The sequence below is a fragment of the Camelus bactrianus genome, chromosome 20 (assembly GCF_048773025.1).
Source record: "Camelus bactrianus isolate YW-2024 breed Bactrian camel chromosome 20, ASM4877302v1, whole genome shotgun sequence".
Lineage (NCBI taxonomy): Eukaryota > Metazoa > Chordata > Mammalia > Artiodactyla > Camelidae > Camelus > Camelus bactrianus.
In genome coordinates this window covers 20,109,780-20,120,893 of record NC_133558.1, presented here as the reverse complement: position 1 = coordinate 20,120,893, position 11,114 = coordinate 20,109,780, and the positions used below count along the sequence as shown (strand labels likewise).

At 52.7% G+C, this 11,114-nt stretch overlaps 3 protein-coding genes across 6 annotated transcripts; 1 reads left to right on the top strand and 2 right to left on the bottom strand.

Annotated features, from left to right (window-relative positions):
* Window positions 1-285: 285 nt before the first annotated feature.
* On the bottom strand, window positions 286-2,627 carry LY6G5B (lymphocyte antigen 6 family member G5B). The gene is made up of 3 exons (XM_045521597.2): window positions 1,863-2,627; window positions 1,591-1,719; window positions 286-1,320 (listed from the first exon to the last, which is right to left on the bottom strand). The coding sequence occupies exons 1-3, from the start codon at window positions 1,948-1,950 to the stop codon at window positions 920-922; spliced, it is 618 nt and encodes a 205-aa protein (XP_045377553.1). The 5' UTR covers window positions 1,951-2,627; the 3' UTR covers window positions 286-919.
* Window positions 2,628-2,782: 155 nt separating this feature from the next.
* CSNK2B (casein kinase 2 beta) lies at window positions 2,783-7,477 on the bottom strand. Of its 3 annotated transcripts, none has more exons than XM_074348372.1 (7): window positions 7,459-7,477; window positions 6,028-6,110; window positions 5,222-5,324; window positions 4,545-4,660; window positions 4,027-4,102; window positions 3,690-3,879; window positions 2,783-3,015 (listed from the first exon to the last, which is right to left on the bottom strand). In XM_074348372.1, exons 1-7 carry the CDS (start codon window positions 7,475-7,477, stop codon window positions 2,925-2,927), a joined length of 678 nt encoding a protein of 225 aa, XP_074204473.1. In that variant the 3' UTR covers window positions 2,783-2,924. The 3 variants fall into 3 exon arrangements, with proteins under 3 accessions (XP_074204473.1, XP_010959811.1, XP_010959812.1); XM_010961509.3 differs by lacking the exon at window positions 7,459-7,477 and adding an exon at window positions 6,709-6,863; XM_010961510.3 differs by lacking the exon at window positions 7,459-7,477 and adding an exon at window positions 6,348-6,500.
* On the top strand, window positions 6,914-10,472 carry GPANK1 (G-patch domain and ankyrin repeats 1). Of its 2 annotated transcripts, none has more exons than XM_045521592.2 (4): window positions 6,914-7,368; window positions 7,922-8,134; window positions 8,401-9,111; window positions 9,866-10,472. In XM_045521592.2, the coding sequence occupies exons 3-4, from the start codon at window positions 8,504-8,506 to the stop codon at window positions 10,308-10,310; spliced, it is 1,053 nt and encodes a 350-aa protein (XP_045377548.1). In that variant the 5' UTR covers window positions 6,914-7,368; window positions 7,922-8,134; window positions 8,401-8,503; the 3' UTR covers window positions 10,311-10,472. The 2 variants fall into 2 exon arrangements, with proteins under 2 accessions (XP_045377548.1, XP_010959809.1); XM_010961507.3 differs by having other exon boundaries at window positions 6,915-7,368; window positions 8,398-9,111.
* The last annotated feature ends 642 nt before the right edge of the window (window positions 10,473-11,114 follow it).

Below are 11,114 nucleotides of genomic sequence, written 5' to 3'. Positions count from 1 at the left end.
TTTTTCCTCTTTTCTTAGGTGGAAAAACCTGACATCACTCAGGTTTAGCTACCTAGGTTTTGTAGGGTATGTTTAAGGCTGGGAGGAGTCACAAGGACTCTGATCTCTTGCTGAGCAGAGGGCGGAATGGATGAGGGCTGTGTGGGACGGACTACGAGGAAGCCACAATGGTTGAGTGGGCAGGGTGCTGCAACCCTGTTGGAACCCCACACCCAGTTAACTTTCTTTAACCTGTCTACACCTGCCCACACCTGAGCCTGACCCCATAAACCATGTGACACAGACTTAGCCCAGTTTGTTTATTGTGGAGGGAAACTGGGGAGTGTGGAGCAGAGGACAGAGCCTCTCCCCTCTCCAGGAACCTGTGGAAGCGGGTGCCAGGACTCAGTGGCGTGAAGTGGAGCTGAGGAAGCCAGAGACGAAGATGAGATGAGAGAAAGCAGTAGGAGACCAGGTGGGAGTGAGGGTGGTGGAGACAGTGAGGTAGGAACGCCAGAGTACCAAGTCAGGAAATCTGCACAGAAGTCCATCCCTCACCCTTCTTGATGCAAGTCCAGTCTGGCACAAGGTTTTAGAGAGAGTGTAAGAATGGAAGTGGGAAGTGACCAGACTGAGAGAGGATCAGGAAGCCGAGGGGGGGGATGACGGGAAAGGGATGAGGAAACCACTGTGCCTTTCCTAGGGCAGCCTAGGCATTACCCACCTTTGAGACTGTTTTCTAGACGGACAAAGGGCAGTGGGTGCAGTGCCAACTGCTTTCTGGGGAGGAAACTAAACTAAAACAGCCATGAAGTACAGAGGAAAAGAGGCCCGAGAACTCACAGACCAGAGAATGTGGTCTTCTGAGAGGGCAGTGAAGGATGCTGGGGTGTTAGGGGAGAGATGCCGGATTAGAGTGGAATCCAGGAAGGGTAAAATGTCAGGGCTCAGCCTGGGGAAGAACCAAAAGTCCTGAATTGTTGAGGAACAAGTATATGCGGCGCAGCTCAGCAATGGACAAGCTCAGGTTCAGGGGTGGGGCGGCCAGGGGGTCCAGGCCTTCAGGCTTCTTCTCAGCATGGAAGCTGGGCAGGGGCAGTGAGAGGTTCAGGGCCTGGTAGAACCACTGGATCTGGGACTTGGACAGGGGCCGGGGCAGGGACCCATCAGTGGGCTCAGGCAGGGAGCCCTGGACCTGGGGGCTGGACCAGGAGTTGCAGTAGTCGTACTGGCAGCACTCAGCCTGGTACCAGTACTCTGGGAAGTAGGTGGAGCGTTTTTCTTGGCAGCGGTAAGAATTATACTGTCCACAGCCTCGGATGAAGAAGCGAACCTTGGTCTCTAAAGGGGAGGGGACAGCTAATGACTCCTGCTGCCTCCCACAGTCCCCAAACCTGGCACCCCTTTCACAGGCTCTCTCCATCCCTCACCCAGACCCAATTCCTATCCCAGACTCCTTTAGAAGGAGCCAGAAAAATTAGCTTAACTGGCTCCCAGAATCCCAGACCCCTCCACTTCCCTGTCTTATACCTCAGGCTCCAAGCAGCCCTCATCTATGAGACTAAGCCATAGGCTGTCCTGCTAGTATCCCCTTCCTGGGACTTGACTCACCATAATAGATGGTGATCACCATGCATGGGGATGCACTGCTGACAGTGCACTTCTCCGAGCCTGAAATGCATCCTACAGAAGGATCTTCCAAGAGGCAGAGGTGGCAGGTCCGGAGTTCAGGAACAGGAGCTGGGGAAACAGACAGGAGGGATGGGGGTGTTGACCCACTCCAAATTCCCTGCCCTTCAGGGAGCCAGCACATCCAGTGCCACAGCCCACCCCTCTGCCTGGACTTAATCTTTCCTCCCTCCCTGCCCCTGGGCCCCACTTACCCTTTCCCACTGTGAATCCCACCATGACCAGCACACCTACAAGTATATGGGCCTTCATTATGGAATTCTGGGGAGAAGGGCAGTCCATGAGGGGTGACCATACCCCTTGAGCCTGAGCTGCAGGGTGGTTTTGACAAAGCAGAATCTGGGCAGGAGCTACCGTAGGTACAGAGCTTTATTTCCGCCTGGGGCAGGATTCTGGCTGGAGGAGGAAGCTATTAACTTGGCAGGAGGGACAGCATGTCCTCACCCACAAGGTCTGGTTCCTGAATGTAGGGGCAGTCGCCCAGACAGGGGCAATACCTGGGCCCCAGTCCAGCAGTTTACCTTTGTCCTGCCTGCCCCTCACAGATCTACTCCCGCCCCTCAAGGCTGCATGGATTAGTTTCTGTCTCTGGCACAATGTGCTATCCTCTCTACACAACAGAGCCAGTCCCTATTGCGCTGGGAGAAACTTTGGACACAGTGACCCCATCCTTCTGAGATGAGCAGGTCTCAGCTCTCCCAGTAGAGGGCGCATAGACACCACAAAGCAGAAATTATGGACCTGTCCCTCCTCTCCCCACCCCCTACAGTTGTCTTGTTTTGGGAAACCACTTTCCCTGTAAAACCCAAACTGAAAGTGTTGATTACATCCCTTAGAGTATAAACAGACAGCCATAGGTGACCCAAAAAGAACAAATTATCTCTCTAGCCTTTGAAATCCGACTTTTCTGAGTCTTTCCCTTGTGATCTTTGCACATCCCCACACCCAGTCCTAGGAACTTTGCTCTACTACTAAAAACATCATCCAAATCCACTGGGCACAAATCTGTGCTGGTTTTCAATTTGAGGAGGGTGAGCTGGGCCAGGAGGGCTCCTGGGGTCCAGCACACCATTACCCTCCCTTTCCCAACCCCAAGCACCAGCAGACCAGCCCATGGCCTTTTCTTCCACTTTATTTCATATTCCCACCACAATAATGACTCCTTTAATTTAAACTAAAAACCAAAGAGGGTTCCTGAAAGGGTGGCAGCAAAGGAATGAAAGTGTCAAAGACTGAGGGACAGGTAGGGTGGGGAATCAGCGAATCGTCTTGACTGGGCTCTTGAAGTTGCTGGCGGCTTGGAGCTGCAGCTGGTAGGCCATCGGATGAATCTTGAAACCGTAGAGCCTGGTTTGGGGCAGAGGTCAGAGAGGCAGCAGGGTGAGCCCCATCTTGGCCCTGTCAATGGCCTGCCTTCCCGCCTCCCTATCCCAGCTCCTTTATGGGCCTGCTCAGCGCTTAAGGGCAGTGGTTCCCAAACTTCTTCCCTCAAGAATATTGAAAATGTGCTTTAAATATCTGTTAAAACTCAGTATACATACATAGGTGTGTGTATGCACACATGTCTACGTATGTGTCTATGTGTACACGTCAGTACTTGTTTCAAAACTATTTCAATACTATTCAGCTTTCAAACCTGGACTTCCCTTCTCTACACCAGAGTAAAAATGATGCTCCAGGAAGATAAACCACACTTGAACCGTGGCTCTGAGGATTTCCTGGCAGGTTGAGGGCAGATGGCGACAAGGACGGCTTTTCAACTGCCAAACATTACTCTAAGCAATTCACACATTTAAAAATATGCTGTTGGGCAGGTATTGCCATCATCCCCATTTTATGGATAAGGGGACTGAGACATAGGTAATCAAACAACTTTCCCATGGTCACTCAGCAGGGAAAAGCCATGGCTCTGGGAGAAGTAGGCCTCAAGAAAGGACCATGCCCTGTACTTGTTCACCCTTCTTTCTGGGGGCTCCTGGGCCTTGCTTTTGACCCTTGGTGACTCTGTCCCTACTCCCCACCTGGGCACAAACTGGTTGGCGGGCCGCTTGGGCCGGTACTCGGGGTGCACCATGAAGAGCATGTGAGGGAAACCGGTGCCGAAGTAGGCGCCGTCCGTGTGGTGGTGCCTCGATGACTTGGGTGTGTACACGTCCATGCACTTGGGGCAGTAGAGCTTCACCATGGCCTCACCTGGGATGTCCGAAAGGCCTGGGAGACAGCCAGACTCAGCAGGCCAGGCAACCCCAAGCCTGCCCAACCTCCCTCCCGGACTCAGTCCCAACTTGCTGAGCCCCAGCTCCTTCCCAGTGGACCTGCCATTTTACACAGCCCTCCTTTCCCTTTTCCAACACTCACCGATGGGAAGCATTGGCTGGTTCTCACAGTACACACGGGGACAGTAGCCAAAGTCTCCCTGCTGGTACTTTTCCAACTGAAGTGAATAAAATGGAAGGGGTTGGTGGGTAGGTGCGAAGTGAAGAGGCAATTTCCCTCCTTGGCCCAACCCAAATCACTCTGTCCCCAACTCCTCCTGCCTCTCTCTGTCCAGAGGCCCCTTCTGTGGCTCAGATTGGCCCTTGGACTCCTCTGCTTCCTTTCCTCCAGTTACACAGGCTGCAGACCATCAGAGCCATTCGCTGCTTGTTCCCTGAGGAAGAGGCAGTCTACAATTTCCTGCCCGAGGTCACATCTCCCTCCCTGTAAACACCCCCTTCAGCACAACCCTCAATCAGGTTTTAACCCCCAGGCCCAGGGGTTCTTTCTCTCTTCTCAGCTAGATTCCTTGACAAGGCTGAAACAAGTGACTTCTTGCTGCAGGAATCTGTTTCCCTTGTTGCCTCTGAAGGAGTCAAGTGGGAGTAGAGAGGCCTCACCATCTGGGCGATGCCACGGTTGGTGAGGATGTAGCGGGCGTGGATCAATCCATAGAGCATTTCGGCTGCCTGCTCAATCAGGTCGCTCTGGTTGGGGTTGTCTTCCAGCTCCTCATCTGCAATATGGCCCAGGCTGAATGCAACCACTTGTCTGACAGCTTTTTTAGGTGCTCTGCCCACCCCCAGGGGCTGCTGGCTACTCAGTTAGCCCAGCATCCAACTCAGAGCCTCACCCACCCACAGCCCAGGCATTTGACCCAGAAACCTGGGCCTCTGACCCTTCCACCCACCCAAGGCAACTGTGCCTTCTCTCCGCCCCTCTCAGCTTCTGCTCCCTTCTCTCCCTCACAACTCCCTTCTCAACACATAAATACAAAGATGTCAACACAAAAGATAGACTCTAGACTGAAAGGTGCCAGCCAGGAGAAACAGAAAATCAGACCCATGGGGAAACTGGTATTATGGAAGAGAGCTGAGTTATAGGATCAGAGTATGGGAACAAGTGGTATAAGTCATAACACTCAACAATCAAGTGGGGAATCAAAATGGAAGTAGAGAATTTGGGGTTAATCGGATCAGAGAACCAAAAGGAAATTTAGAAATTCAAGAAGCAGGTAAACAGAATTTGAAGAGGAAAAGAAGCATAGACACACAAAACAACCCTGAGGGTATCTCACCAGGCTCCAGGTCCAAGATCATGTCTAGAGCTTGTCGATAGTGAGGCACCTGCTCATTGAGTCCAGTGAGATTGAATTTGTCCTGGATGTAGTCTTCATCCACCTGTCAGGACATGGAAGTCAAGAGGAACCCACAGCAGAATCCTCAGCTTTGACCTAGGCAAGTTGCCCTAACTGATGCCTTATCCTCAACACAACTGCTCCTGTTCCCTTTGATCACCACTCCCAACTCAGCAGAAGCACCTGAGTCTCCATCCCCAGTCCACGTATACCACCCATAAAACCTTTGGCTTTTCTTTTCTAAGGATAAACAGGTACAGCAATCCCCTCCTTAGAGAGACATTCCTTTCAAGACCCCTGTCCCTCTTCCTGCTCCCCATCTCCAGGTCTCAGTTTTGGCCTCCTCTTAGGGGCAGCTGGCTCTCTGAGGAAGGTGGAGGCTGAACAGCTTGGGTTCTGAAGGCAATTACAATCCCTTATGTTAACACACAGCTTTACATGTTACCAAGCATTTTAACATGCAGTATTTTATTTCTCCAAAGACAGGTTCTACTAGTACCACATAAAAAAGAAAACACACGGGTTGACATGGCCAACATTATACTGCTGGAGTATGGCAGGGTTGACTTGAGGCCCCAGTCTTGCCCATTCACCACAAGTTAGCGAGGGGGTTACTGAGGAGACTCTTCCTTAACAAGAAAGTTTCTATAGAAGCATGTGAGAGAAGTGTGTGGAAACTGAATAAATGGGAGAATATCTGGCCAGATTATACGTGGAGATGGATAGGAAGATTGAGGAGAACTCACTTCACAGAAGAATTCATTGCCACGGAGCCCACAGAACCAGGAAATCCAGGACACCTCCTCTGAGCTGCTCATCTTCACGTCAGCTAGAAAAAGAAGTGTAAACCTAAGATCTCCCTTCCTGCCTCTGGTATCCTCCCTCCTCCCACACTTTGCTCTCCAACCGCGGAAGAATTTGGGGCCACCCTTTTTTAAAGGATCCCAGGCTGCAGCACGTCTCTGTACATCGTCTTATTCACACCTCAGGCAATTTTCTCTCACTGAGATTAAGGAATTCTTTAGGGTCCTACCACTTGGAAGAAACCGACAGCCACCAGTCCTACCCACATCCCTGACGCTCCCGAAGGCCAGGCCTGTCTCCTCTGTGTCAGCTCCGGCAGGGCCCGGCGGCTCAGGCTGCCTACCCCCGCAGGTCTCCCCGTGTCCCTGGCCCCACTCCCAAGCGTTTCAAAGTTTATCCTTTCCAAACAAGGGCTAGGCCCCTCCTCTTCTCAAGGCCTGGCAATGGCCGTCAGGTCCCTTTCACAGGAGTCCCCACATCCCGCCTCCATACTTCAGGCCACCCCTCCCTCCCTCGGTGCCGGACCAGGTCACTTCCTTCCCCACCCCCACATCAAGGCGCCGAGACCCCATGTGCCGCGCCCAGGGACAGGAGACACCGAGCGGCGACGACCCCAGACTCACCGGCTGAACGGGGACCGGGACCGGGGGGCGGGGAGGGGAGGGGAGTTTCTACTTCCAAGGAACCGCGGCGACCGCTACAACGCAGGCCGCGGACCCAACCGCGGCAGGCGAAGTGGGGTGGGGGGAGTGGAAACTGGGGGTGGGGTGGGGAAGAGGGCAACGCGCAAGCGCCTAGAGTCGGGAGCCGCCGTGGACGCCGGGAGATGGAGTCCCCGGTGGGGAGAAACTGGCGAAACTAGAGAAAGACGAACTACGAACCCCAGGATAACCCGCGCACGACCCTGGTGTCGCGAGGCCCCTGAGGGACACGCTCGGGGGCGGGGCGCAGAGAGGCTCTAGGAGTCGCCACCGGAAGCGGAAGCTCAGTAGCGTGTTCTGGACCGGGGAGCCTGAGAAATAACAGCCCTGTGATCCTCGGACCCTGGAGCCGAGAGGGGGCGGGGAAAGGAACGAGGCTGGCTGAATCGTTTCCAGCCGTTCCCCTAATACAGCATGCCTCAGGTCCCGACGCGATCCTGCTACTGAGGGCATCGACCTCATCCCTTGCCAACCAGCCGGTTCCTTATCGCCTGTCGAGCCCCTTGCCCGAGTCAGCCTGCCAGTAGAGACCCCTGACGAGGCCCATGTTTCACCCCGGGGTTCGGCCTCCTGAGCTGGGAGGTGAGGCTGGATTCCGTGTTGAGGGACTTGGGTAGGGTGTACTGGGTTGAGCTGAGCGGTGTGAGAACCGGGACGTCCCGGTGCGCTAACCTGAGGTGGCGCCAGCCATTCTGCTGCTCGTCCCCTTGCACTTCTCCATTTCCTCTTGGGGCTTGAACAGAGCGTTCTGCTGCGGGCGCTAAGTGTGACCTTCGAACCCTGGTCAGAGTAATGGTGAGGGGCTGCGTAATGTTATTTCATTTCACGGCTTCTGGGCATTCTCCGCCTCCTTGGGGCCTTTTTTAACCGCGAGAGTGGTTTCCCAGGTCCAGAAAATGAGCTTGTAGCAGGGGCCACGTTGAGGGAGGCGAAGGGCATTGTGGGGGCGTTATGTAAAAGCAGGACCCCTCTGCCCCAACCGACGGATCCTTCTTGGTCCTCGCGCTGCCTGGGCACGTGGCGCTTTTCGCGTATGCTATTGGAAAGATTCCAGGGCGGGAAACACCCCAGCGCTTGCGCATGCCTGCGCCCTCAAGTAATGTTTTGGTGTTTTGTTGTTGTTGTTTTTCCCCAGCCACGCATGCGTGATTGTGTCATGTGGCCACTTGTGGACTTCTTAGCTTGGAGTAGCACCATTTTGCAGTACGGAAACTACAAAGCAACGCAGACTGGAACCTCTCCTCGATATCTGCTTCCTGCTTCCGGAGAAGTCTGTTTTGATTTGGGAAGACGTTACCCCGAAATAGGATCAAGGGAGATTTAAACAGCCAGGCTGTTTTTCTTAATGGTATGTCTTGTGCGGTGGTAAAGTAGTTTCAGAATTTATTGGCGGTGAGAATTGGAGTGGGGGCGGAGTCCAAAAGCTCTGGGCAACTGTCTTACAGAGTCTTCTTTGTTAACCTTTACTAAGGGACATGGTCTGTTACTGTTGGGTTTCCAGTTTTTCCACAAGATCTATGACCCTCAGGCCCTGCAGAGTCCTGGGTTGTGGGGTTACATTTGGGGTATGAGGGGATTTTTGACTCTTAAGGATACTTTTCCTTATCCCAGCAGGTGTCTGGAGGTGGCTCTGGTCACTGCAGGACCACCAAAGGCTTGGCTTCCTTGTCTCATCCTCCCCTTGCCCAGTCTCATTTTCCCAGCTCTCCCAAAAGCCATGTCCAGGTCCTCCCTCATTAACTTTACCCCAGCCACTGACCCCAGTGACCTCTGGAAAGATGGGCAGCTGCAATCACAGCCTGAAGAGCTGGAGCCCACCCTTGATGGAGCTGCAACCCGGGCTTTCTACGAGGCCTTAATTGGGGATGAGAGCAGCACCCTGGAACCCCAGAGATCTCATCCTGAGCCTGCCAGTAAGAGAAAGAGGAAGAAAAGAACAATGAGGGAGGCTGCAGCAGGAACATCAGGAGGACATGGACAAAGGAGATCCCTGGAGGCAGAAGACAAGATGACCCAGCGGATACTGAGGGCAGCCCAGGAGGGGGACCTGGCAAAACTAAAAAGACTGTTGGATCCCCATGAGGCAGGGGGAGCTGGGGGGAATATCAACGCTCGAGATGCCTTCTGGTGGACCCCGCTAATGTGTGCTGCCCGGGCCGGCCAGGAGGCAGCTGTGCGCTATCTCCTGAACCGTGGGGCTGCCTGGGTTGGGGTCTGTGAGCTGAGTGGCAGGGATGCTGCTCAATTGGCAGAAGAAGCGGGCTTTCCTGAGGTGGCCCGCATGGTCAGAGAGAGCCCTGGAGAGACGAGGAGTCAAGAGAATTGGTGAGGGGAAGCCTTAGCCCACACCCATCTTTCACTGTATTCTGCCCTTCCTAGCCACTCCCCACCAGAGGCCCCAGAACAGAGCTGAAGGGTTCTCTCCCCTGCCCCCCTGTGTAGGCTGATAAGGCAGTGTAGTAGAGTGCTTATAAACATGAGTTCCCTTAGTTTATTTTTTAAATATTTTAAAATCTTTTCCACTTTTTATTTTTCAATTTTTTAATTGAACTATAGTTCAGGCATAATATTACATAAGTTACAGGTATACAATGTAATGATTCATAACTTTTAAAGGTTATACTCCATTTATAGTCAAAATATTTGCCATATCCCCTGTGTTGTACAAGCTCCCTAGATTTAAATCCTGTACTTAGATGGGCACCCTAATATCTATGTGCCTGTTTCCTCATCTGAGAAATGGGGGAAATAAGAGTACCTTTCTCAATAGGGTCTTGAGGATTAAATGGGTTAATATATGTAAAGTCACAGAACAGTGCTGGTTGCGTAGTAAGCACTATATGACTACATTAGCTGTGGTCAATTTTATTTTTCCCTTGCCTGGGAGCCTTGTGAGGCCTGATTACCATCTCTTCTCCCAACTGTGCTCCTCTGAGTCCCTCATTGCTAAGTGGGGAGGAAAGCAATTTGTTCCTCAGCAGAAACACTGGAAGGACCCTGTCCCATTCTGCCACCCACCCCACCCCCCGAGGCCTCAACCTTTGTGCTGTCCTAAACCCTTTCTTCTCTTTCTCTACAGGTCCCAGTCCCCCTCCCCCCAGTACTGTGAGACCTGTGGTGCCCACTTCCGAGACTCTAACCACCGTACATCCACTGCTCACCTGCTGTCACTGTCCCAGGATCTCCGGCCCCCCAGCCAGCCCCTTGGGGTGCCTACCTCCAGTCCAGGCTTCAGGCTGCTGCTGAAGGGGGGCTGGGAGCCTGGAATGGGGCTGGGGCCCCGGGGTGAGGGCCGTGCCAACCCCATCCCCACTGTCCTCAAGAGGGACCAGGAAGGATTAGGCTACAGATCAGCACCCCAACCCCGAGTTACACATTTCCCAGCTCGGGATACCCGGGCAGTGGCTGGGAGGGAGAGAACCCCTCAGGTGACCACAATGAGCCAGAAGAGGGAGAGAAGGCAGGAGGAGAAGGACAGGGCCTGGGAGCGGGATTTGAGGACATATATGAATCTTGAGTTCTGACCTTGGCAAGGTCTGACCCTGGTCTGCTTGAGCCTCTGGCCTGGGCACTTTGGCTTCTACTTCCTGAGGTCTGCTCAGGTCCCAGACCCTCAGGTTTTGAACAGTGGGCTCTGCCTTTGGGAGAGAGAGGCTGAGAGTTAAAAAATAAAATTTTTTTTCCTCTTTGGTGTTTTATTCACTTTTCTGGAAGCTGTTGCAGGGAAGCCAAACAAGGCTAGGGACCACATACAATCCTACGTGAGCTAGAAGAGGCAGCTCCTCTAGGTGGCATGATAGGGTCACCTTCCTGCTAGTCTGGTTCACTTCTAGTCCCAGCCACTGCCTTGAGGGACCCACCTTTTCCTTTCCTTTCCGTTCCCTTCCTCTCCTCTCCCTTTCTTTTTCGTTCTTTTTCTTTTTTCTTTCTTCTTCCTTCTTCCTTCCTTTTCTTTCCTTCTTTCTTTCCTTCTTTCCTTTTTCTTTCTTTCCCTTTCTTTTCTTTCTTCCTTTCTTTCCTTTTTCTTCCTTTCCTTTCCTTTGTTTTAAATATATTTTTATTGACGTATAGTCAGTTTACAATGTTGTGTCACCACCTATTCTTTCAATCCCTGAACCAGCAATTACCCATCTCTGTGCAAGTCTAGCCTCCCCCAGAAATCATCTGACCACTCTAGCCAATTCAATCACTGATTTCACATAGAAGTTCATGTGCTATGCACTAAAAGTAGGAATGAAAGATACTCCCAGTCTTGGGGTTGCTCACAGCTGGAGGAGGAGACTGTATGTGATAAAATACAATGCACGGTGGTAGAAGTCAGAGAAGGC

What these genes read in the sequence shown, in the direction of transcription:
- LY6G5B (XM_045521597.2), bottom strand. Translation starts at nt 1,950, where the DNA reads ATGGACTGCCCTTCTCCCCAGAATTCCATAATGAAGGCCCATATACTT. An exon ending in GGGATTCACAGTGGGAAAGG is followed by an intron (nt 1,720 to 1,862) that starts GTAAGTGGGGCC and finishes CTGTTTCCCCAG; the next exon opens with CTCCTGTTCCTGAACTCCGG. An exon ending in GGTGATCACCATCTATTATG is followed by an intron (nt 1,321 to 1,590) that starts GTGAGTCAAGTC and finishes CCTCCCCTTTAG; the next exon opens with AGACCAAGGTTCGCTTCTTC.
- CSNK2B (XM_074348372.1), bottom strand. An exon ending in ACCGTGGCATCGCCCAGATG is followed by an intron (nt 4,103 to 4,544) that starts GTGAGGCCTCTC and finishes TATTCACTTCAG; the next exon opens with TTGGAAAAGTACCAGCAGGG. An exon ending in GCCAACCAGTTTGTGCCCAG is followed by an intron (nt 3,016 to 3,689) that starts GTGGGGAGTAGG and finishes GCCCCAAACCAG; the next exon opens with GCTCTACGGTTTCAAGATTC.
- GPANK1 (XM_045521592.2), top strand. Translation starts at nt 8,504, where the DNA reads ATGTCCAGGTCCTCCCTCATTAACTTTACCCCAGCCACTGACCCCAGT. An exon ending in ACGAGGAGTCAAGAGAATTG is followed by an intron (nt 9,112 to 9,865) that starts GTGAGGGGAAGC and finishes CTTTCTCTACAG; the next exon opens with GTCCCAGTCCCCCTCCCCCC.